We start from the raw sequence: 23,594 nt of genomic DNA on the forward strand, positions 1-23,594 counted from the left end.
CATAGCGAGGGCTGTGGTGTTACTGGTAGTGGTGGGAGTAGTAGATTATCAGTTCTACATGTCCTCTATGTTCCCCAGGCATAGCGAGGGCTGTGGTGTTACTGTTAGTGGTGGGAGTAGTAGATTATCAGTTCTACATGTCCTCTATGTTCCCCAGGCGTAGCGAGGGCTGTGGTGTTACTAGTACTGTTAGTGGTGGGAGTAGTAGATTATCAGTTCTACATGTCCTCTATGATCCCCAGGCATAGCGAGGGCTGTGGTGTTACTGTTAGTGGTGGGAGTAGTAGATTATCAGTTCTACATGTCCTCTATGATCCCCAGGCATAGCGAGGGCTGTGGTGTTACTGGTTGTGGTGGGAGTAGTAGATTATCAGTTCTACATGTCCTCTATGATCCCCAGGCATAGCGAGGGCTGTGGTATTACTGTTAGTGGTGGGAGTAGTAGATTATCAGTTCTACATGTCCTCTATGTTCCCCAGGCATAGCGAGGGCTGTGCTGGTACTGTTAGTGGTGGGAGTAGTAGATTATCAGTTCTACATGTTCTCTATGTTCCCCAGGCGTAGCGAGGGCTGTGCTGGTACTGTTAGTGGTGGGAGTAGTAGATTATCAGTTCTACATGTTCTGTATGTTCCCCAGGCGTAGCGAGGGCTGTGCTGGTACTGTTAGTGGTGGGAGTAGTAGATTATCAGTTCTACATGTCCTCTATATGTTCCCCAGGCATAGCGAGGGCTGTGGTATTACTGTTAGTGGTGGGAGTAGTAGATTATCAGTTCTACATGTCCTCTGTGTTCCCCAGGCATAGCGAGGGCTGTGGTGTTACTGTTAGTGGTGGGAGTAGTAGATTATCAGTTCTACATGTCCTCTATGATCCCCAGGCATAGCGAGGGCTGTGGTATTACTGTTAGTGGTGGGAGTAGTAGATTATCAGTTCTACATGTCCTCTATGTTCCCCAGGCATAGCAAGGGCTGTGCTGGTACTGTTAGTGGTGGGAGTAGTAGATTATCAGTTCTACATGTTCTCTATGTTCCCCAGGCGTAGCGAGGGCTGTGCTGGTACTGTTAGTGGTGGGAGTAGTAGATTATCAGTTCTACATGTCCTCTATGTTCCCCAGGCGTAGCCAGGGCTGTGCTGGTACTGTTAGTGGTGGGAGTAGTAGATTATCAGTTCTACATGTCCTCTATGATCCCCAGGCATAGCGAGGGCTGTGGTGTTACTGTTAGTGGTGGGAGTAGTAGATTATCAGTTCTACATGTCCTCTATGTTCCCCAGGCATAGCGAGGGCTGTGGTGTTACTGTTAGTGGTGGGAGTAGTAGATTATCAGTTCTACATGTCCTCTATGTTCCCCAGGCATTGCGAGGGCTGTGGTGTTACTGTTAGTGGTGGGAGTAGTAGATTATCAGTGCTACATGTCCTCTATGTTTCCCAGGCATAGCGAGGGCTGTGGTATTACTGTTAGTGGTGGGAGTAGTAGATTATCAGTTCTACATGTCCTCTATGATCCCCAGGCATAGCGAGGGCTGTGCTGGTACTGTTAGTGGTGGGAGTAGTATCAGTTCTACATGTCCTCTATGTTCCCCAGGCATAGCGAGGGCTGTGGTGTTACTGGTAGTGGTGGTAGTTGTTTATCACGGTGCAAAGTTCTACATGGACAGTCTGGACAGACCTACTCAACCCGAGGTGAAGAGAGTGGAGCAACAGCAGACAGAAGCAGGATCCCAGCAAGGTGGGCAAAACTGCTTCTGTATCTATATAGCTGGTATAACCGCCTTCGGCGTAACACGAGCAAAATTGCTTCTGTATTTTTATCCATATAGACGGTATGACCGCCTTCGGCGTAACACAAGCAAAACTGCTTCTGTATCTTTATCCATATAGCCGGTATAATCGCCTTCGGCGTAACACGGGCAAAACTGCTTCTGTATCCGTCTATATAGCCGGTATAACCGCCTTCGGCGTAACACGGGCAAAACTGCTTCATATATCTTTATCTATATAGCCGGTATAACCGCCCTTCGGTGTAACACGGGTAAAACTGCTTCCACAACTCCTCAGAAGTCGAGCTGATGAATGAGAGATGATATGCCTTAATTGAGCCCCCCCTGAAATCAGTGTAGTACAGTCATGACAGTGGACAAATTTTGCCTGCTTTGTATATTAGTAATTATCTTAATCTTTTCTACAACTCTGTTCCACCCAACATGGCTGATGGTTAGAGCTGCTACTAGTACAGTCTCTGCTCAAATTTGTCATTATAGGAAATGATATGAAATATTGAATATAGCAGAAGTGTCTACCATAATCAGTTTGTGCACCTAATTACAGTATTTTTCTTTCCTTTTCTATCTGCACAGTTTTAGCAGATGCTGAAGAGAAGAAGGAACAGCTGAAGCCACAAGCAGACATCCCCCCAGGTGAGAGGGAAATAGATCGTTCCTGTTGAACACCATACAACAGATAGAACCCCCTGTCCTGTTGAACACCATACGACGGATAGAACCCCCTGTCCTGTTGAACACCATACGACAGATAGAACCCCCTGTCCTGTTGAACACCATATAACAGATAGAACCCCCTGTCCTGTTGAACACCATACAACAGATAGAACCCCCTGTCCTGTTGAACACCATACAACAGATAGAACCCCCTGTCCTGTTGAACACCATACAACAGATAGAACCCCCTGTCCTGTTGAACACCATACAACAGAATATAGAACCCCCTGTCCTGTTGAACACCATACGACAGATAGAACCCCCTATATCCTGTTGAACACCATACAACAGATAGAACCCCCTGTCCTGTTGAACACCATACAACAGATAGAACCCCCTGTCCTGTTGAACACCATACGACAGATAGAACCCCCTGTCCTGTTGAACACCATACAACAGATAGAACCCCCCGTCCTGTTGAACACCATACAACAGATAGAACCCCCTGTCCTGTTGAACACCATACAACAGAATATAGAACCCCCTGTCCTGTTGAACACCATACAACAGATAGAACCCCCTATATCCTGTTGAACACCATACAACAGATAGAACCCCCTGTCCTGTTGAACACCATACAACAGATAGAACCCCCTGTCCTGTTGAACACCATACGACAGATAGAACCCCCTGTCCTGTTGAACACCATACAACAGATAGAACCCCCTGTCCTGTTGAACACCATACGACAGATAGAACCCCCTGTCCTGTTGAACACCATACCACAGATAGAACCCCCTGTCCTGTTGAACACCATACAACAGATAGAACCCCCTGTCCTGTTGAACACCATACGACAGAATATAGAACCCCCTGTCCTGTTGAACACCATACGACAGATAGAACCCCCTGTCCTGTTGAACACCATACAACAGATAGAACCCCCAGTCCTGTTGAACACCATACAACAGAATATAGAACCCCCTGTCCTGTTGAACACCATACAACAGAATATAGAACCCCCTGTCCTGTTGAACACCATACGACAGATAGAACCCCCTGTCCTGTTGAACACCATACGACAGAATATAGAACCCCCTGTCCTGTTGAACACCATACAACTGAATATAGAACCCCCTGTCCTGTTGAACACCATTATAACAACAGATAGAACCCCCTGTCCTGTTGAACACCATACAACAGAATATGGAACCCCCTGTCCTGTTTAACACCATACAACAGATAGAACCCCCTGTCCTGTTGAACACCATACAACAGAATATAGAACCCCTGTCCTGTTGAACACCATACAACAGAATATAGAACCCCCTGTCCTGTTGAACACCATACGACAGATAGAACCCCCTGTCCTGTTGAACACCATACGACAGAATATAGAACCCCCTGTCCTGTTGAACACCATACAACTGAATATAGAACCCCCTGTCCTGTTGAACACCATACAACAGATAGAACCCCCTGTCCTGTTGAACACCATACAACAGATAGAACCCCCTGTCCTGTTGAACACCATACAACAGAATATAGAACCCCCTGTCCTGTTGAACACCATACAACAGATAGAACCCCCTGTCCTGTTGAACACCATACAACATATAGAACCCCCTGTCCTGTTGAACACCATACAACATATAGAACCCCCTGTCCTGTTGAACACCATACAACAGATAGAACCCCCTGTCCTGTTGAACACCATACGACAGATAGAACCCCCTGTCCTGTTGAACACCATACGACAGAATATAGAACCCCTGTCCTGTTGAACACCATACAACTGAATATAGAACCCCCTGTCCTGTTGAACACCATACAACAGATAGAACCCCCTGTCCTGTTGAACACCATACAACAGATAGAACCCCCTGTCCTGTTGAACACCATACGACAGAATATAGAACCCCCTGTCCTGTTGAACACCATACAACAGAATACAGAACCCCCTGTCCTGTTGAACACCATACAACATATAGAACCCCCTGTCCTGTTGAACACCATACAACATATAGAACCCCCTGTCCTGTTGAACACCATACAACAGATAGAACCCCCTGTCCTGTTGAACACCATACAACAGAATATAGAACCCCCTGTCCTGTTGAACACCATACAACAGAATATAGAACCCCTGTCCTGTTGAACACCATACAACAGAATATAGAACCCCCTGTCCTGTTGAACACCATACAACATATAGAACCCCCTGTCCTGTTGAACACCATACAACATATAGAACCCCCTGTCCTGTTGAACACCATACAACATATAGAACCCCCTGTCCTGTTGAACACCATACAACAGATAGAACCCCCTGTCCTGTTGAACACCATACGACAGATAGAACCCCCTGTCCTGTTGAACACCATACAACAGATAGAACCCCCTGTCCTGTTGAACACCATACGACAGAATATAGAACCCCCTGTCCTGTTGAACACCATACAACAGATAGAACCCCCTGTCCTGTTGAACACCATACAACAGAATATAGAACCCCCTGTCCTGTTGAACACCATACAACAGATAGAACCCCCTGTCCTGTTGAACACCATACAACAGAATATAGAACCCCCTGTCCTGTTGAACACCATACAACAGAATATAGAACCCCTGTCCTGTTGAACACCATACAACAGAATATAGAACCCCCTGTCCTGTTGAACACCATACAACATATAGAACCCCCTGTCCTGTTGAACACCATACAACATATAGAACCCCCTGTCCTGTTGAACACCATACAACATATAGAACCCCCTGTCCTGTTGAACACCATACAACAGATAGAACCCCGTCCTGTTGAACACCATACGACAGATAGAACCCCCTGTCCTGTTGAACACCATACAACAGATAGAACCCCCTGTCCTGTTGAACACCATACGACAGAATATAGAACCCCCTGTCCTGTTGAACACCATACAACAGAATATAGAACCCCCTGTCCTGTTGAACACCATACAACATATAGAACCCCCTGTCCTGTTGAACACCATACAACATATAGAACCCCCTGTCCTGTTGAACACCATACAACAGATAGAACCCCCTGTCCTGTTGAACACCATACAACAGATAGAACCCCCTGTCCTGTTGAACACCATACAACAGATAGAACCCCCTGTCCTGTTGAACACCATACAACAGAATATAGAACCCCCTGTCCTGTTGAACACCATACGACAGATAGAACCCCCTGTCCTGTTGAACACCATACAACAGAATATAGAACCCCCTGTCCTGTTGAACACCAAACAACAGATAGAACCCCCTGTCCTGTTGAACACCATACAACAGAATATAGAACCCCCTGTCCTGTTCTGACTGAATACCTCAGTCAAAAACAGCGCGAGTAGTTTGAGCTTTTTTGTTGTTGCTCTAAAAACCCTCTCATAACAAGACAAAGGAAAGGCAAAGGCACAATCACAAATTATCGTTGTTTGATCATGAGGAGGGGATACAGTTGTGGTAGGGGTGTGAGGATATGGGTGCGGGAGGCGCCACACACACGTTTTGTGTAGCAATTAGCATGTGAAGCAGGGTACTATCTTTCACCGGGTTTCCACTGTACCTGCAGACCCCCCTAAATGCGGGATCCATCCCCCCTGTAATCTGTTCTTGTGTTCTGCAGATCCCCCTAAATGCGGGATCCAGTCCCCCTGTAATCTGAACTTGTGTTCTGCAGACCCCCCTAAATGCGGGATTCAGCCCCCCTGTAATCTGTATTTGTGTTCTGCAGACCCCCCTAAATGCGGGATCCAGCCCCCCTGTAATCTGTACTTGTGTTCTGCAGACCCCCCTAAATGCGGGATCCAGCCCCCCTGTAATCTGAACTTGTGTTCTGCAGACCCCCCTAAATGTGGGATCCAGCCCCCCCTGTAATCTGTACTTGTGTTCTGCAGACCCCCCTAAATGCGGGATCCAGCCCCCCTGTAATCTGTATTTGTGTTCTGCAGACCCCCCTAAATGCGGGATCCAGCCCCCCTGTAATCTGTACTTGTGTTCTGCAGACCCCCCTAAATGCGGGATCCAGCCCCCCTGTAATCTGTACTTGTGTTCCTGCAGACCCCCCTAAATGCGGGATCCGCCCCCCCCCCTGTAATTTGTACTTGTGTTCTGCAGACCCCCCTAAATGCGGGATCCAGCCCCCTTATAATCTGTACTTGTGTTCCTGCAGACCCTCCTAAATGCGAGATCCAGCCCCCCCTGTAATCTGTACTTGTGTTCTGCAGACCCCCCTAAATGCGGGATCCAGTCCCCCCCCCCTGTAATCTGTACTTGTGTTCTGCAGACCCCCCTAAATGCGGGATCCAGCCCCCCTGTAATCTGTACTTGTGTTCTGCAGACCCCCCTAAATGCGGGATCCAGCCCCCCTGTAATCTGTACTTGTGTTCTGCAGACCCCCCTAAATGCGGGATCCAGTCCCCCCTGTAATCTGTACTTGTGTTCTGCAGACCCCCCTAAATGCGGGATCCAGCCCCCCTGTAATCTGTACTTGTGTTCTGCAGACCCCCCTAAATGCGGGATCCAGCCCCCCTGTAATCTGTACTTGTGTTCTGCAGACCCCCCTAAATGCGGGATCCAGCCCCCCTGTAATCTGTACTTGTGTTCTGCAGACCCCCCTAAATGCGGGATCCAGCCCCCCTGTAATCTGTACTTGTGTTCTGCAGACCCCCCTAAATGCGGGATCCAGCCCCCCTGTAATCTGTACTTGTGTTCCTGCAGACCCCCCTAAATGTGAGATCCAGCCCTCCACCCCTGAAATCTGTACTTGTGTTCCTGCAGACGCCCCTAAATGCGGGATCCAGCCCCCCTGTAATCTGTACTTGTGTTCTGCAGACCCCCCTAAATGCGGGATCCAGCCCCCCTGTAATCTGGACTTGTGTTCTGCAGACCCCCCTAAATGCGGGATCCAGCCCCCCTGTAATCTGTAATTGTGTTCTGCAGACCCCCCTAAATGTGGGATCCAGTCCCCCCTGTAATCTGTACTTGTGTTCTGCAGACCCCCCTAAATGCGGGATCCAGCCCCCCTGTAATCTGTACTTGTGTTCTGCAGACCCCCCTAAATGCGGGATCCAGTCCCCCCTGTAATCTGTACTTGTGTTCTGCAGACCCCCCTAAATGCGGGATCCAGTCCCCCCTGTAATCTGTACTTGTGTTCTGCAGACCCCCCTAAATGCGGGATCCAGTCCCCCTGTAATCTGTACTTGTGTTCTGCAGACCCCCCCTAATGCGGGATCCAGCCCCCCCCTGTAATCTGTACTTGTGTTCTGCAGCCCCCCCTAAATGCGGGATCCAGCCCCCCTGTAATCTGTACTTGTGTTCTGCAGCCCCCCCTAAATGCGGGATCCAGTCCCCTTGTAATCTGTACTTGTGTTCCTGCAGACCCCCCTAAATGCGGGATCCAGCCCCCCTGTAATCTGTACTTGTGTTCTGCAGACCCCCCTAAATGCGGGATCCAGTCCCCCCTGTAATCTGTACTTGTGGTCTGCAGACCCCCCTAAATGCGGGATCCAGTCCCCCTGTAATCTGTACTTGTGTTCTGCAGACCCCCCGAAATGCGGGATCCAGTCCCCCCTGTAATCTGTACTTGTGTTCTGCAGACCCCCCTAAATGCGGGATCCAGTCCCCCCTGTAATCTGTACTTGTGTTCTGCAGACCCCCCGAAATGCGGGATCCAGCCCCCCTGTAATCTGTACTTGTGTTTTGCAGACCCCCCTAAATGCGGGATCCAGTCCCCCCTGTAATCTGTACTTGTGTTCTGCAGACCCCCCTAAATGCGGGATCCAGTCCCCCCTGTAATCTGTACTTGTGTTCTGCAGACCCCCCTAAATGCGGGATCCAGCCCCCCCTGTAATCTGTACTTGTGTTCCTGCAGACCCCCCTAAATGCGGGATCCAGCCCCCCCTGTAATCTGTACTTGTGTTCCTGCAGACCCCCCTAAATGCGGGATCCAGCCCCCCCTGTAATCTGTACTTGTGTTCCTGCAGACCCCCCTAAATGCGGGATCCAGCCCCCCTGTAATCTGTACTTGTGTTCTGCAGACCCCCCTAAATGCGGGATCCAGCCCCCCTTTAATCTGTACTTGTGTTCCTGCAGACCCCCCTAAATGCGGGATCCAGCCCCCCCTGTAATCTGTACTTGTGTTCCTGCAGACCCCCCTAAATGCGTGATCCAGCCCCCCCTGTAATCTGTACTTGTGTTCCTGCAGACCCCCCTAAATGCAGGATCCAGCCCCCCCTGTAATCTGTACTTGTGTTCCTGCAGACCCCCCTAAATGCGGGATCCAGCCCCCCTGTAATCTGTACTTGTGTTCCTGCAGACCCCCCTAAATGCGGGATCCAGCCCCCCCTGTAATCTGTACTTGTGTTCCTGCAGACCCCCCTAAATGCAGGATCCAGCCCCCCCTGTAATCTGTACTTGTGTTCCTGCAGACCCCCCTAAATGCGGGATCCAGCCCCCCCTGTAATCTGTACTTGTTTTCCTGCAGACCCCCCTAAATGCAGGATCCAGCCCCCCCTGTAATCTGTACTTGTGTTCCTGCAGACCCCCCTAAATGCAGGATCCAGCCCCCCTGTAATCTGTACTTGTGTTCTGCAGACCCCCCTAAATGCGGGATCCAGCCCCCCCCCCCCTGTAATCTGTACTTGTTTTCCTGCAGACCCCCCTAAATGCGGGATCCAGCCCCCCCCCCCCCCTGTAATCTGTACTTGTGTTCTGCAGACCCCCCTAAATGCGGGACCCAGCCCCCCCCTGTAATCTGTACTTGTGTTCTGCAGACCCCCCTAAATGCGGGATCCAGCCCCCCCTGTAATCTGTACTTGTGTTCTGCAGACCCCCCTAAATGTGGGATCCAGCCCCCCTGTATTCTGTACTTGTTTTCCTGCAGACCCCCCTAAATGCGGGATCCAGCCCCCCTGTAGTAAGGACCAGTTTGCCTTCGCCATCAGCAGCGGGCAGGCGCAGAGGGTCGGACCCCGGATATGCTTCGATGGGAAGGAGTGAGTATCTGTGTTTGTTTGGAAGAAGCAAAACAAACAAACAAACAAGTAAAACTGCAGATGTAGAGTTTCCACATTCGGGGCTTTGGAAGGAGCAAGTAAAACATGGCTGCAGAGTTTCTCAGTTTTGAGATTTTATTGTTTACTGTTTTACCAAAGTCTAACCCCATTTCCCGTTGTTATCCCCAGTCTGGTGAGTGACGACACACACAACGCTGGTCGGGGCATGAACATTGTCGTCATCGATGGTAAGTCATTAGTACATACAGTTAGTACTTAATTTTGAGTTTCAACTTTTATTCCTGACCCACCTATACAAATAGCATTGAGCAGAGACATTCAAACAGCTCTTTTTTCCCTCTTCCCTTCTGCAGGGCAGTCCAAGGAGGTGTATGCCGTGGACACGTTTGACCTGTACGATCACGGTGAGACGATGTACTGTTGGATACAACACTAGCTACCCTCGCTGTATTTGTACCCCGATAGCCGGGATAACCACCCTCTGGTGCAACACAAAGCTTTCAAGGCACGGCAGCAGCTGGTTATATTACACTGAACGACCTGTCACACCTAACCTTTGCACATCTAGCTGTAAGCGTTGTTTAAAGCTATCTAGTGAGGTTGCTCGATCCAACATGTACTTGATGGCAACCAGTTACATTGTACTAGGAAAATATGGATTTTTGAACACAGCAATCCTATTTTGATAACTTGGGTAACTATCTCTTGTTCTTTTCTGAGCTTGTATCAGGGAATCAGTAGTTGGAACATAGTGGGAAGGCTCTATATAAACTGGCTCAGGTTTTAAATAGGTGTAAGTGTTGCCAATGGTTTACTACAGACAGATGATCATGTACTGACCACCTAACGTCTACCAAACATTTGCTGACGATGCTGATGCTTGTTTGTATGTTTGTATGTCCCACAGACGATACTGATGGTTTGTTTGTTTGTTTGTTTGTTTTTTGTGTCCCTCAGACGATGCTGAGCTGATCAAGTTTCTGCAGAACAGGAAGGATGGCCAGCTGGTCCTGGTGGCTTCCTACGACGACGCTGCCTATAAGTGAGCAAAAAATGAATAAAAAAGACTCTTTTTACACAACCAAGAGATTTATTCCACCGATGTTTCGGTGAACATCTGTCACCTTCTTCAAGGCAATTCTGACTGGTTCACATAGCAATGCAGCACAGGTGTTGCTGCTTTACATATTAATGAGATGCAATCCCAAACGCAAATTACTTTTTAATAATTTGCGTTTGTCCCAGGTTAATGTTCAGTTTTCCTCCCTGTTGTCCCATGTTAATGTTGAGTGTTTCTCCTGTGTTGCCCCATGTTAATGTTCAGTGTTTCTCCTGTGTTGTCCCATGTTAATGTTCAGTGTTTCTCCTGTGTTGTCCCATGTTAATGTTCAGTATTTCTCCTGTGTTGTCCCAGGTTAATGTTCAGTGTTTCTCCTGTGTTGCCCCAGGCTGACTGAAGAGTCGCGTGACCTGCTGACAGCTCTCGGCAGCCGACACATCGCGGATCTGAAGTTCCGGGACAGCTGGGCCTTCCTGGGCTACAAGGGCAGCAAGGGACCCCCGCCCCAGGAGGAGGTGCGTCCACCTTACACACCTACCTCACACACTTATCTCACACACCTCACACACCTGCCTCACACACCTGCCTCACACACCTGCCTCACACACTTATCTCACACACCTGTCTCACACACCTGACACACCTGCCTCACACACCTCACACACCTCACACACCTGCCTCACACACCTCACACACTTATCTCACACACCTGCCTCACACACTTATCTCACACACCTGCCTCACACACCTCACACACCTCACACACCTCACACACCTCACACACTTATCTCACACACCTGCCTCACACACCTGCCTCACACACCTGCCTCACACACCTGCCTCACACACCTGCCTCACACACCTGCCTCACACACCTGTCTCACACACCCCAGGAGGAGGTGGGTCCGCCTCACACACCTGCCTCACACCTGTCTCACACACCTGCCTCACACACCTGTCACATACCTGCACCTGTCAGACACCTGTGCAGGTGCCCATTTATCTTGTCCCACCTGTCAGGTTGTGACCATACTCTCCCCCCACCCCCCAGGTGCATCACCACGTGGAGGGGCAGGACGAGTGGCCTCAGCAGGCCGAGATCCGCGGCTGTGCGCCTCTGCCAAGTAAGGAGTTCTAACTAAGCACTGTGCAGGGATAAGGAGTTCTAACTAAGGGTGCTGTGTTGGCAGGGTTAAGGTGAACTGTAGGGGAGACTCAAGGTGAAAAATTATAATAGAAGACTTTAAGATTACTACAGCACTGCACTGAAATGTGCACAAATATGTTTTTTGGGGGTAAATGTGCAAAAATATTGTCCTTAATAGTGTCCATGCCATACATGAACAAGTGCCTGATAATCATGATTCATTAGGTGCCCATGGTAGACATGAGGATTAGTGCCTGATAATGAGGAAACAATAGTTTAGTTCCACTAGCTGCACAGGAATGGTTAACTCGGTGTACTTAGCAGTCTTCCATTTTAACTCTAATTCTAGATCATTAGATATTTGCAGGTGTGTTTAGGTTTGTTGGTTTTTTGAGAGCGATTTTTGTCTCAGCTGCAGTTTTCTTAAGAATCAGACATGATCGCAGATCCCTGAGAGTCAGGAATTGAGACGTTGATGATGTATAATTGGTTCAATTTAAAAGTATCTACAAACCTTAAAGCAAAGGCTGTTAAGTGCAATTTTTAGCAAAATACCCAGGGCATAAGATGTATGCCGTAATGTTGAGATTAAGAAAAACATTCCAAGACTGATTTTATAGCAGAACAGAGATCTTTTACCTGGTGTATTATTGGGAGAGCTTCCATTGGAGCTGCCCTGTACTTACAGGACCAGGGAAAGAGGAGATGGGTGTTACATAAGGTGGATACCGGTTCACTGGACCTGATTCGAACCTTTATAACATCCAAGAACCGAGTCCAAAAAACCTGAACAAAGTACAAATATATTTTTCTATTTTGTTTGATAAAAAGTGTTTTGAGGCTCCCCTCTGACAAAAAAGGCATTTAAAATAAGTGCAACATTCAAATATCAAACACTGGTTTGTCTTGAAAGTCTTCTTCCCAAGAAACTTTTATAGTTGTGCATGTCAGTATTAATTCTCTATGCTTAAAATTGGTCTAATAAAACAAAACATCAACTGGACAGGATCAGGTCCAGGTTCAGGTCCGGACCTGAACCTAAATCTCTGGACCTAAACTTGGACTTGAACCTTATCAAGCCGAACCGGTATCCACCCCTAGTGTTACATGTACATGTTCGAAAGACTTTATGAATTAAAGATATTTTGTTGCAAGAATGAAATTATTTTCCTTTTATCCATGCAGAAGTTATCCAATTGTCTAATCATTCTGTGTTTAAATTTGTTCAGATAAGTTTTTTTCTCAAGTTTTACTAAGAATAGTTATTTTAGATTTGATCACTGCATCGAACATTGCCAGGTTTGATGTCAAATATGCAGTTTTGTACAGAAGATAGAAATTAGAATAAAGTATTATAATATACTCATGTTTTGTGGATGTCTTTTTTGTAGTTTTTCTCAATTAGTTCCATTTGATGCTAGTGAGTAATCTCTAAAAACATTAAGTAGGAACACATTCAAGTACAAATACATGGAGATTGGCCATAAACAGCCCTAATATGATAACTACATCTAAAAAAACCACTAAGACTAACTTTTCATTTTAGACTGTTTCTAGATTCAGCCATAAAAAGTCGTGTTGCATAAAATGTCAGAAGGACATTATAAAATCACACTTCCAGGGTTCACATGGATTGTTGAGGCAACAAGGACTCTAGATCAGAATCAAACTTTCCCCATTCCAAAGTAGTTGTGGGTTTCTCATTCCAAAATAGTTTCTGGAGCTACTGCATGACACTGGAGGTTTGTTTGGATTGAGTCTCTGTGGTTGAATGTAGTTTTCTAGAGTATCTACCTGTCAGACCATAACGCCTTAGGAGGGCCTGAAGGAGGCTCCTGCTTACGTTAGGCAGTCAGGTGGGAAACAACAAGCTGCAACAAAATGTGCCCCATAGTTCAGAAGTTATGTATGACTGTGGTGTGCTGATCCTTTCAGCTGGCACTAACGTATGTTGCAGCTGCATCAAACAGAAAATAGGAATCTGTTGGAAATGTATGAAGCTCACCGTACCGCAGAATGTTGATTTAAGCTGATGTAAGATGGACTGGGCCGGTTCTGTGTTCTGTAGTCGCAGCTGCAGTTCAGGAGCAGCAGCCAGGGGGCGCCAGAGCTGCAGTCCAGGAGCAGCAGGCAGGGGGCGCCGGTGAAGACAGCTGTGCCATGTACACCACCCACTGCGATGCAGGCTATCCGGTCTATCTTTTTGCTGGGGACAAATCCAAGAACCACTGGCCCGAGATATGTGTCAACGGACAATAGTACGTCTTCACCCTTATTTGGGCAGTTTTCTTGTCACACGGCTTGTATTATCTCCAAGTTTGCAGTTTGTTTACCTCAACATCTGTGTGGCAATGACCTTTGAGCTTGATCTCCTGCAGTGTGATCAGGGAGGGAAGATCAGCTGGGTTAAGGCTTAGAGGTGAGGGTCAGAGGTGAGGGTCAGAGGTGAGGGTCAGAGGTGCAGGGACAGGAGTGTTTGTAACTGCTGCTATCTCCTGCAGTGTGATAAGGGGAGGGAAGATCGGCTGGGTTAAGGGTTAGAGGTAAGGGTCAGAGGTAAGGGGCAGGAGTGTTTGTAACTGCTTGTGTCTCCTGCAGTGTGATCAGGGGAGGGAAGATCGGCTGGGTTAAGGGTTAGAGGTGAGGGTCAGAGGTAATGGGGCAGGAGTGTTTGTAACTGCTTGTGTCTCCTGCAGTGTGATCAGGGGAGGGAAGATCGGCTGGCGAGGGCTGAACGTCGTCGTTGTCGACGGTGAGTGTTTGGTAAAAAATGTGTCAGGAAGTTTTGCTTAGACTACAAAATGATTTGCATAGACTTCAAAATTGACGGGTAGATGACGTAATGATTTGTGTACACCACGTAATGATTTGCATAGACGACAAAATAATTTGCATAGACGAAAAAATGATTCCCATAGATGACAAAATGATTTGCATAGACGACCAAATGATTTGCATAGACGACCAAATGATTTGCATAGACAATATTTTTGCATAGACGACAAAATGATTTGCATAGACGACAATGATTTGCATAGACGACGGAATGATTTGCATAGATGACAAAATGATTTGCATAGACGACAATGATTTGCATAGACGACAAAATGATATGCATAGACGACAGAATGATTTGGAAATTGGTTTGCATTCACAACGTTATTTCTGTACTGGGCCACCGTATCTATAAAATCCAGTATATAACCTACAAAATGTGGAATAAAGCAGAGTTGAGGTCCAGCTGTACAATTAACTCGTAAATAATTTTACCCAGATGGACACCCAACTCTCCAGGCCACTTCTGAGTTATATGATCAAACAGAACTAAACTATAAATGCAGTTACAAACAGACCCTGTAATGTTCAATCCTGTCATGCAGTTCTTTCTGAGCCTTTGTAAACTTCTGTTCTCTGTGTAGGTCGGACATTCCAGGTCACCCAGGCTAAAAACTTTGACACCTACGAGAAAGGTGAGTTTTAGACAACGAGTGCTAAAAACTTTGACACCTACGAGAAAGGTGAGTTTTAGACAACGAGTGCTTCTCATGCCTGCCTGTTCCATTTGTCAAAATGACTTTTTTCTGGTGTCATTTGATTTAAGCTACTAATATTTGATAGGTTTGTTAGACGTTTTGTCCTTGGAACAGACACCTGAAGCTTACATCTTTCCTCACTGCATCCCTGCATGTGTAAAAATGGGTACCTGACTTTGGTTGGGGAGGTAAAAGGCGGTAGAAGGTTAAAGTTGGGCTCTGGTTTCCAATCCTTTGCCAAAGACACAGTGGATAAAAACCCACTGCCCCTATGGCCTAAAAAAATCCCGCAACATTCTCAGTTTGTTTCTCCTGTCTGTAGGGAGTTCTGATCTGGAGGACCTTATATGGAAACTGGACGAGACCAGCCTCGTGCTGATAGCGACTTACGACGAGGCGTCTCGCAGGTAAGCTTGTTTCTTCTGTAGCAACTTACCACGACTCACATACTTGCTACATGGTTGTAGCTGACTCCCACTCGCTACATTGTTCTAGCTGCCTCACACTCGCTACATGGTGGCTACATTGTTGTAAACTGATGATTTTTCTCCTGTTTCAGTTTGTCGTCCTACGCCCGAAGCCTCCTCACTGACCTGGGGAGTTCAAAGGTCAAGGACCTTGGTTTCCGAGACAGCTGGATCTTCATCGGGCAGAAGGGCATTGTGGGAGTTTCTCCACATGAGAAGGTAGGGCATTGTGGGAGTTTCTCCATATGAGAAGGTAGGGCATTGTGGGAGTTTCTCCTTATGAAGTTGTTGATGCCATTTATCATCCAATCAGAGCTGGTGACTGGCATTTCCTTCCTAGGGTTACGGAATCTGTGATTTGAATAAAATCAAGAACTGATGAGGTTGATTAAACTAGACTTTTCCCCTGAATGTTGTAGAACACGTCGTGTTTTGTTTTGTTTCCAGCATGAGAAGGGAGGCGGGAACTTCGGCGGCGCCGTGGAGATCAAGGCTTGTCTGGCAGAGAAATGTGAGTAAGGCTGGTGGTTACAAATAGTTACAGTGTCCTTACCGTAGATCCTGATGCTTGAAGGCCCCTCCAAAGTGATTTTCAGTGCAGAAATACGCTAGGGTCTCTAGTGAGTGTATCCATGGCAACGGGCTTGTTTCTTTGCAGTGGCGGGTCAGAAACAGGTCGGGCCGGACAGAACCACAAACAGCCAGAGGGCGGCCTTCTGTCAGACCTACAGCCAAGGGGGCGACTACGGGGACTTCTGCACAGGTAAGGGGGCGACTACGGGGACTTCTGCACAGGTAAGGGGGCGACTACGGGGACTTCTGCACAGGTACAGTAAGGGGGCGACTACGGGGACTTCTGCACAGGTAAGGGGGCGACTACGGGGACTTCTGCACAGGTAAGGGGGCGACTACGGGGACTTCTGCACAGGTACAGTTGCATGCAAAATTATTCGCATATTGGACATTTGGGCAAATCGATACAAGCCGTGAACAGATAGCTTATTACAATCTAATACCATAGCAAAAGTCAAGGTTTATTTCATAGTCCATCCAAAATTGCAACTTTCACACAAAAATCAGGTTGCAAAATTATTTACCCCCCTACAAGGGTCTGTCTTTAGTACTCGTGCAGCACCCCTACATATCTTAAAGCTTCTATGACATGCTGCAGATGGGAACGATAGACCATCACAACCATCTGGCAGCGCTTTTGGGAATTATGGCCCATTTCTTGTGCACTATGGTCTCCAGCTCAGCAATTTTCAGCTTTCTTCAGATCCCACCAGAAATTCTCAACTGGGTTTTAGTCTGAAGACTGCTATTGTCACTAAAGAACCTTCAAGGCTCATTCTCTGACCAAACCTTTGTGGATGTTGATGTGTGCTTGGGGTCATTGTCTTGCTGCAATGACCAATGATAGTTGTAGGACGTTACAGAGTCTCCTTAATCTCTTCTCCACAGGGGAGAACCAGAAGGAGTTCCTGCCCCCGGCGCCTTTAGGGGACCAGCAGGACCTTAAAGACAACGCCGTCTTCTCCACTCCCATCATGGTCATCGCAAGTAAGTACTTCCTGCAGTAATGACAAGGACCACCCCTAACTAATGTGGACCAGTCCGAAATATTCGGATAAAGTTGGGCTTTTTTAAGAGAAAACGACATGTGGATATACTAAGTAACCACATTCTGTTTAACCTGATAGAAATGATATCTGTTTAACCCGATAGAAATAAATTTGCATAGTGTGCCTGAAACTCCTTCACAAGTCCAGTTGGTCAGAGGGCTTCCACGGGTCATCATTGTCATCAGGGTCAGCCCCTGCAGATCAGAGCAAAGTGGAGATTGGAATGCTGCGGGCACCACACGACCCCAGAGGCCCCTGATGCTCACATTCTGATTCCTGTACCTGTGCACATTATGATTCCTGCCACGGGAAGCGTTTTAGTTAACGTGGGCAGGGATACTCGTGTCGTGGGTCAGGCAGTTAGTTAACGTGGGCAGGAATACTCATGTTGTGGGTCAGCGGCCTGATTTTACCGGGCAGGAATACTCATGTTGTGGGTCAGCGGCCTGATTTACCCACGGCCCAGTTTGCTGTGTTTAGAATGAAGGTTGATGAGAAGAATGAAACGTCTGGACATTTACAAAACTTATCCAGACCTGTTGCTCTAGTAACTTTAGTATGGTGCACATTTTAACCAACTTGCTCAGAACCTGTTTTGGGGTTTTGGGTATCCTTGAGACCTTTAAAAAAATGTTAAAGATCTGAATATGAAGTACAACTGATGACATTGCTATTCAGTATTACACAGAGATTTTAAAGTACATGTATATGACATTTTAGCATTCTGTGTCAGATCTGTATCTGTATACAGTAGCCCGTATAACCACCTTTTGGCGTAACGCACCAGCATCTGTATCTGTATCTATATAGCCGGTATAACCGCCCTTCGGCGTAACCCAGCAGCTTCTGTATCTATATAGCTGGTATAACCGCCCTTCGGCATAACAAAGCAGCTTCTGTATCTATATAGCTGGTATAACCGCCCTTCGGCGTAACCCAGCAGCTTCTGTATCTATATAGCCAGTATAATAAGCACGACCTTGCGTTTAAGGTCGTGTTCCGGTATTTAAGGTTAATATCTCATACATAGGTTCATTAAGTTGCCTGTTCAAAGACATATTTTATGCAATGGCTGTTACTCCGATGCAACGTTGACCAAAGAGAACAAAAGAGATGCAGTTATGATAGGTTTAGATAGCAGGCTAATTGCCATATACGCATTACGTTCCGGCGAGGTGCTAGCTATATAGTATTATAACCGCCCTTTGGACCATCTTCTGTATCAGTATATTCGGAGTAACTGCCCTACAGTGTGCACACCATCTTCTGTATCAGTATATTCGGAGTAACTGCCCTACAGCGTGCACACCATCTTCTGTATCAGTATATCCGGAGTAACTGCCCTACAGCGTGCACACCGTCTTCTGTATCAGTATATCCGGAGTAACTGCCCTACAGTGTGCACACCATCTTCTGTATCAGTATATCCGGAGTAACTGCCCTACAGCGTGCACACCGTCTCCTGTATCTGTATATCCGGAGTAACTGCCCTACAGTGTGCACACCATCTTCTGAATCAGTATATCCGGAGTAACTGCCCTACAGCGTACACACCGTCTTCTGTATCAGTATATCCGGAGTAACTGCCCTACAGCGTGCACACCATCTTCTGTATCAGTATATCCGGAGTAACTGCCCTACAGTGTGCACACCATCTTCTGTATCAGTATATCCGGAGTAACTGCCCTACAGTGTGCACACCATCTTCTGTATCAGTATATCCGGAGTAACTGCCCTTCAGCGTGCAGACCATCTTCTGTATCAGTATATCCGGAGTAACTGCCCTACAGTGTGCACACCATCTTCTGTATCTGTATATCCGGAGTAACTGCCCTACAGTGTGCACACCATCTTCTGTATCTGTATATCCGGAGTAACTGCCCTACAGTGTGCACACCATCTTCTGTATCAGTATATCCGGAGTAACTGCCCTACAGTGTGCACACCATCTTCTGTATCAGTATATCCGGAGTAACTGCCCTTCAGCGTGCACACCATCTTCTGTATCAGTATATCCGGAGTAACTGCCCTACAGTGTGCACACCATCTTCTGTATCTGTATATCCGGAGTAACTGCCCTACAGCGTGCACACCATCTTCTGTATCAGTATATCCGGAGTAACTGCCCTACAGTGTGCACACCATCTTCTGTATCAGTATATCCGGAGTAACTGCCCTACAGTGTGCACACCATCTTCTGTATCAGTATATCCGGAGTAACTGCCCTTCAGCGTGCACACCATCTTCTGTATCAGTATATCCGGAGTAACTGCCCTACAGTGTGCACACCATCTTCTGTATCTGTATATCCGGAGTAACTGCCCTACAGTGTGCACACCATCTTCTGTATCTGTATATCCGGAGTAACTGCCCTACAGTGTGCACACCATCTTCTGTATCAGTATATCCGGAGTAACCGCCCTACAGTGTGCACACCATCTTCTGTATCAGTATATCCGGAGTAACTGCCCTTCAGCGTGCACACCATCTTCTGTATCAGTATATCCGGAGTAACTGCCCTACAGTGTGCACACCATCTTCTGTATCTGTATATCCGGAGTAACTGCCCTACAGTGTGCACACCATCTTCTGCATCAGTATATCCGGAGTAACTGCCCTACAGTGTGCACACCATCTTCTGTATCAGTATATCCGGAGTAACTGCCCTTCAGCGTGCACACCATCTTCTGTATCAGTATATCCGGAGTAACTGCCCTACAGTGTGCACACCATCTTCTGTATCTGCATATCCGGAGTAACTGCCCTACAGCGTGCAGACCATCTTCTGTATCAGTATATCCGGAGTAACTGCCCTACAGCGTGCACACCGTCTTCTGTATCAGTATATCCGGAGTAACTGCCCTACAGTGTGCACACCATCTTCTGTATCAGTATATCCGGAGTAACTGCCCTACAGCGTGCACACCGTCTTCTGTATCAGTATATCCGGAGTAACTGCCCTACAGTGTGCACACCATCTTCTGTATCAGTATATCCGGAGTAACTGCCCTACAGTGTGCACACCATCTTCTGTATCAGTACATCCGGAGTAACTGCCCTACAGCGTGCACACCGTCTTCTGTATCAGTACATCCGGAGTAACTGCCCTACAGCGTACACACCATCCCCCTTGTCTGTAACTGCCCTACAGCGTGCACACCATCCCCCTTGTCTGTAACTGCCCTACAGTGTGCACACCATCTTCTGTATATCCGGAGTAACTGCCCTACAGTGTGCACACCATCTTCTGTATCAGTACATCCGGAGTAACTGCCCTACAGCGTGCACACCGTCTTCTGTATCAGTACATCCGGAGTAACTGCCCTACAGTGTGCACACCATCCCCCTTGTCTGTAACTGCCCTACAGCGTGCACACCATCCCCCTTGTCTGTAACTGCCCTACAGCGTGCACACCATCCCCCTTGTCTGTAACTGCCCTACAGCGTGCACACCATCTTCTGTATCAGTATATCCGGAGTAACTACCCTTCAGCGTGCACACCGTCTTCTGTATCAGTATATCCGGAGTAACTGCCCTACAGTGTGCACACCGTCTTCTGTATCAGTATATCCGGAGTAACTGCCCTACAGCGTGCACACCATCCCCCTTGTCTGTAACTGCCCTTCAGCGTGCACACCATCCCCCTTGTCTGTAACTGCCCTACAGTGTGCACACCATCCCCCTTGTCTGTAACTGCCCTACAGCGTGCACACCATCCCCCTTGTCTGTAACTGCCCTACAGCGTGCACACCATCCCCCTTGTCTGTAACTGCCCTTCAGTGTGCACACCATCCCCCTTGTCTGTAACTGCCCTACAGTGTACACACCATCCCCCTTGTCTGTAACTGCCCTACAGTGTACACACCATCCCCCTTGTCTGTAACTGCCCTTCAGCGTGCACACCGTCTTCTGTATCAGTATATCCGGAGTAACTGCCCTACAGTGTGCACACCATCTTCTGTATCAGTATATCCGGAGTAACTGCCCTTCGGCGTGCACACCATCCCCCTTGTCTGTAACTGCCCTACAGCGTGCACACCATCCCCCTTGTCTGTAACTGCCCTTCAGCGTGCACACCATCCCCCTTGTCTGTAACTGCCCTACAGCGTGCACACCATCCCCCTTGTCTGTAACTGCCCTACAGTGTGCACACCATCCCCCTTGTCTGTAACTGCCCTACAGCGTGCACACCATCCCCCTTGTCTGTAACTGCCCTACAGCGTGCACCATCCCCCTTGTCTGTAACTGCCCTACAGCGTGCACACCATCCCCCTTGTCTGTAACTGCCCTACAGCGTGCACACCATCCCCCTTGTCTGTAACTGCCCTACAGCGTGCACACCATCCCCCTTGTCTGTAACTGCCCTACAGCGTGCACACCATCCCCCTTGTCTGTAACTGCCCTACAGCGTGCACACCATCCCCCTTGTCTGTAACTGCCCTACAGCGTGCACACCATCCCCCTTGTCTGTAACTGCCCTACAGCGTGCACACCATCCCCCTTGTCTGTAACTGCCCTACAGCGTGCACACCATCCCCCTTGTCTGTAACTGCCCTACAGCGTGCACACCATCCCCCTTGTCTGTAACTGCCCTACAGCGTGCACACCATCCCCCTTGTCTGTCCGCAGGAACGGCTCTGAACCTGGTGCAGCAGACTCTCGAGTCCCTCCGGCTGCAGCCCGGCATCAACCCCAAAATGGTGCAGGTAAGCGAAGCAGAGTATTTTAGATTTTACTCTCACGTCAACCATCAGCAAAGCCTGGCATTAAGCCCAACACTGCAGGTTACACCCCACCGACTGCCAGGATAGAAGCACACTGACTGTCTGCCTGCGTGGACGTTTACAATAAACTCAGACCCAAACCCAGCAGTACGGTCACTCTGCCCAGGCTTTGTGTGCCAAACCACCCCCACCCGCCACTCCCCACCCACTTGTATTATTTCTCTTTGCTCTGTTCTTGAACTTCGATGGTTGATGCCTGCTCTGTATATACTATAGAAGTGAGTAAAACTCACAAGGCCGGCTACACAGCCTCTCATTCTCCTGTCATACACATGTATATGTATTACGCACACACACACACACACAGACATAATATATATATATGGTTGTGTGTGTGTGTGTGTGTGTGTGTGCGTGTATATACATGTGTACGACATCCACATGTCCCATCCACAGGTGATGAGCGACGGCTCCTTCGATGAACCCCACAAACTGGCAGATCTCTACGGCTTCCAATGGCAGAGTCTTCAGCCCACCACCAAGTATGTCTGTAAGTATGTATTTGTGTGTGTATGGAAAGGAGAAGAAGAAGAAGCGTTTTTGTGTGTGTGTGTGTGTGTGTGTGTGTACATGCGTGTGTGTGTGTGTATAATGTATGTGTGTAATGTGTTCGTGCATGAATGTGTGTGTGTGTGTGTGTGTGTGTGTGTGTGTGTGTGCATGTGTGTGTGTGTGTGTGTATAATGTGTATGTTAGCAGCCCACAGCTGGACCCACTCATTATAGATGCTGTGTGTTTGTTTCAGACCAGATGCACCACGCCATGACTCGAGTCTTCGACACCTTCAAGAACTCGGTAGGACTGCAGTTAACAACACGACTTTCTGCAGCAGTTTTGTTCACTTTTAACTCAGCTGTGCTCAGTTCTAGACACCAGGTCTTTTGCACTTTTGTCTTCCTTCCTGTTAACTTCAGTCCTGAACATGATTTCTCCTGTTCCTTTTCTCCTTATCTTTAGAAGTATGCGATACTCCTGGACGAAGGCTTCAGGGCCCGGCCGGGGTTCCTGCGCTTCTTCGCCCAGACTCTGCCCCTACTGGACCAGGATGAGTCCCTCTTCAGCGTGTCCGCCTGGAACCACAACGGTGAGTCCATAATACCTGTAGCCTGGAACCACAACGGTGAGTCCATAATGCCTGTAGCCTGGAACCACAACGGTGAGTCCATAATGCCTATAGCCTGGAACCACAACGGTGAGTCCGTAATGCCTGTAGCCTGGAACCACAACGGTGAGTCCGTAATGCCTGTAGCCTGGAACCACATCGGTGAGTCGATAATGCCTGTAGCCTGGAACCACAATGGTGAGTCCATAATGCCTGTAGCCTGGAACCACATCGGTGAGTCCATAATGCCTGTAGCCTGGAACCACAACGGTGAGTCCATAATGTCTGTAGCCTGGAACCACAACGGTGAGTCCGTAATGCCTGTAGCCTGGAACCACAACGGTGAGGCCATAATGCCTGTAGCCTGTAGCCTGGAACCACAACGGTGAGTCCATAATGCCTG

General features: G+C 48.0%; 1 protein-coding gene across 4 annotated transcripts in view; it reads left to right on the forward strand.

Annotated features, from left to right (window-relative positions):
* Positions 1–23,594, forward strand: part of LOC136434297 (protein O-linked-mannose beta-1,2-N-acetylglucosaminyltransferase 1-like) — a 52,013-nt gene that overhangs the window by 10,016 nt on the left and 18,403 nt on the right. For 3 of the 4 annotated variants that reach the window (XM_066427018.1, XM_066427017.1, XM_066427020.1), the window contains exons 3-22: positions 1,583–1,726; positions 2,355–2,414; positions 9,343–9,454; positions 9,644–9,726; positions 9,829–9,879; positions 10,433–10,517; positions 10,924–11,050; positions 11,587–11,659; positions 13,751–13,940; positions 14,379–14,434; positions 15,102–15,152; positions 15,538–15,622; positions 15,775–15,901; positions 16,130–16,193; positions 16,341–16,445; positions 17,144–17,242; positions 21,935–22,011; positions 22,486–22,579; positions 22,835–22,884; positions 23,047–23,173. In XM_066427018.1, the coding sequence (XP_066283115.1) occupies positions 1,583–1,726; positions 2,355–2,414; positions 9,343–9,454; positions 9,644–9,726; positions 9,829–9,879; positions 10,433–10,517; positions 10,924–11,050; positions 11,587–11,659; positions 13,751–13,940; positions 14,379–14,434; positions 15,102–15,152; positions 15,538–15,622; positions 15,775–15,901; positions 16,130–16,193; positions 16,341–16,445; positions 17,144–17,242; positions 21,935–22,011; positions 22,486–22,579; positions 22,835–22,884; positions 23,047–23,173 (1,860 nt within the window). The remainder of the gene's footprint in view (positions 1–1,582; positions 1,727–2,354; positions 2,415–9,342; positions 9,455–9,643; positions 9,727–9,828; positions 9,880–10,432; positions 10,518–10,923; positions 11,051–11,586; positions 11,660–13,750; positions 13,941–14,378; positions 14,435–15,101; positions 15,153–15,537; positions 15,623–15,774; positions 15,902–16,129; positions 16,194–16,340; positions 16,446–17,143; positions 17,243–21,934; positions 22,012–22,485; positions 22,580–22,834; positions 22,885–23,046; positions 23,174–23,594) is intronic. The other variant, XM_066427019.1, reaches the window with a different exon arrangement.

Source organism: Branchiostoma lanceolatum, chromosome 5 (genome assembly GCF_035083965.1).
Source record: "Branchiostoma lanceolatum isolate klBraLanc5 chromosome 5, klBraLanc5.hap2, whole genome shotgun sequence".
In the NCBI taxonomy this organism is placed as follows: Eukaryota; Metazoa; Chordata; class Leptocardii; order Amphioxiformes; family Branchiostomatidae; genus Branchiostoma; species Branchiostoma lanceolatum.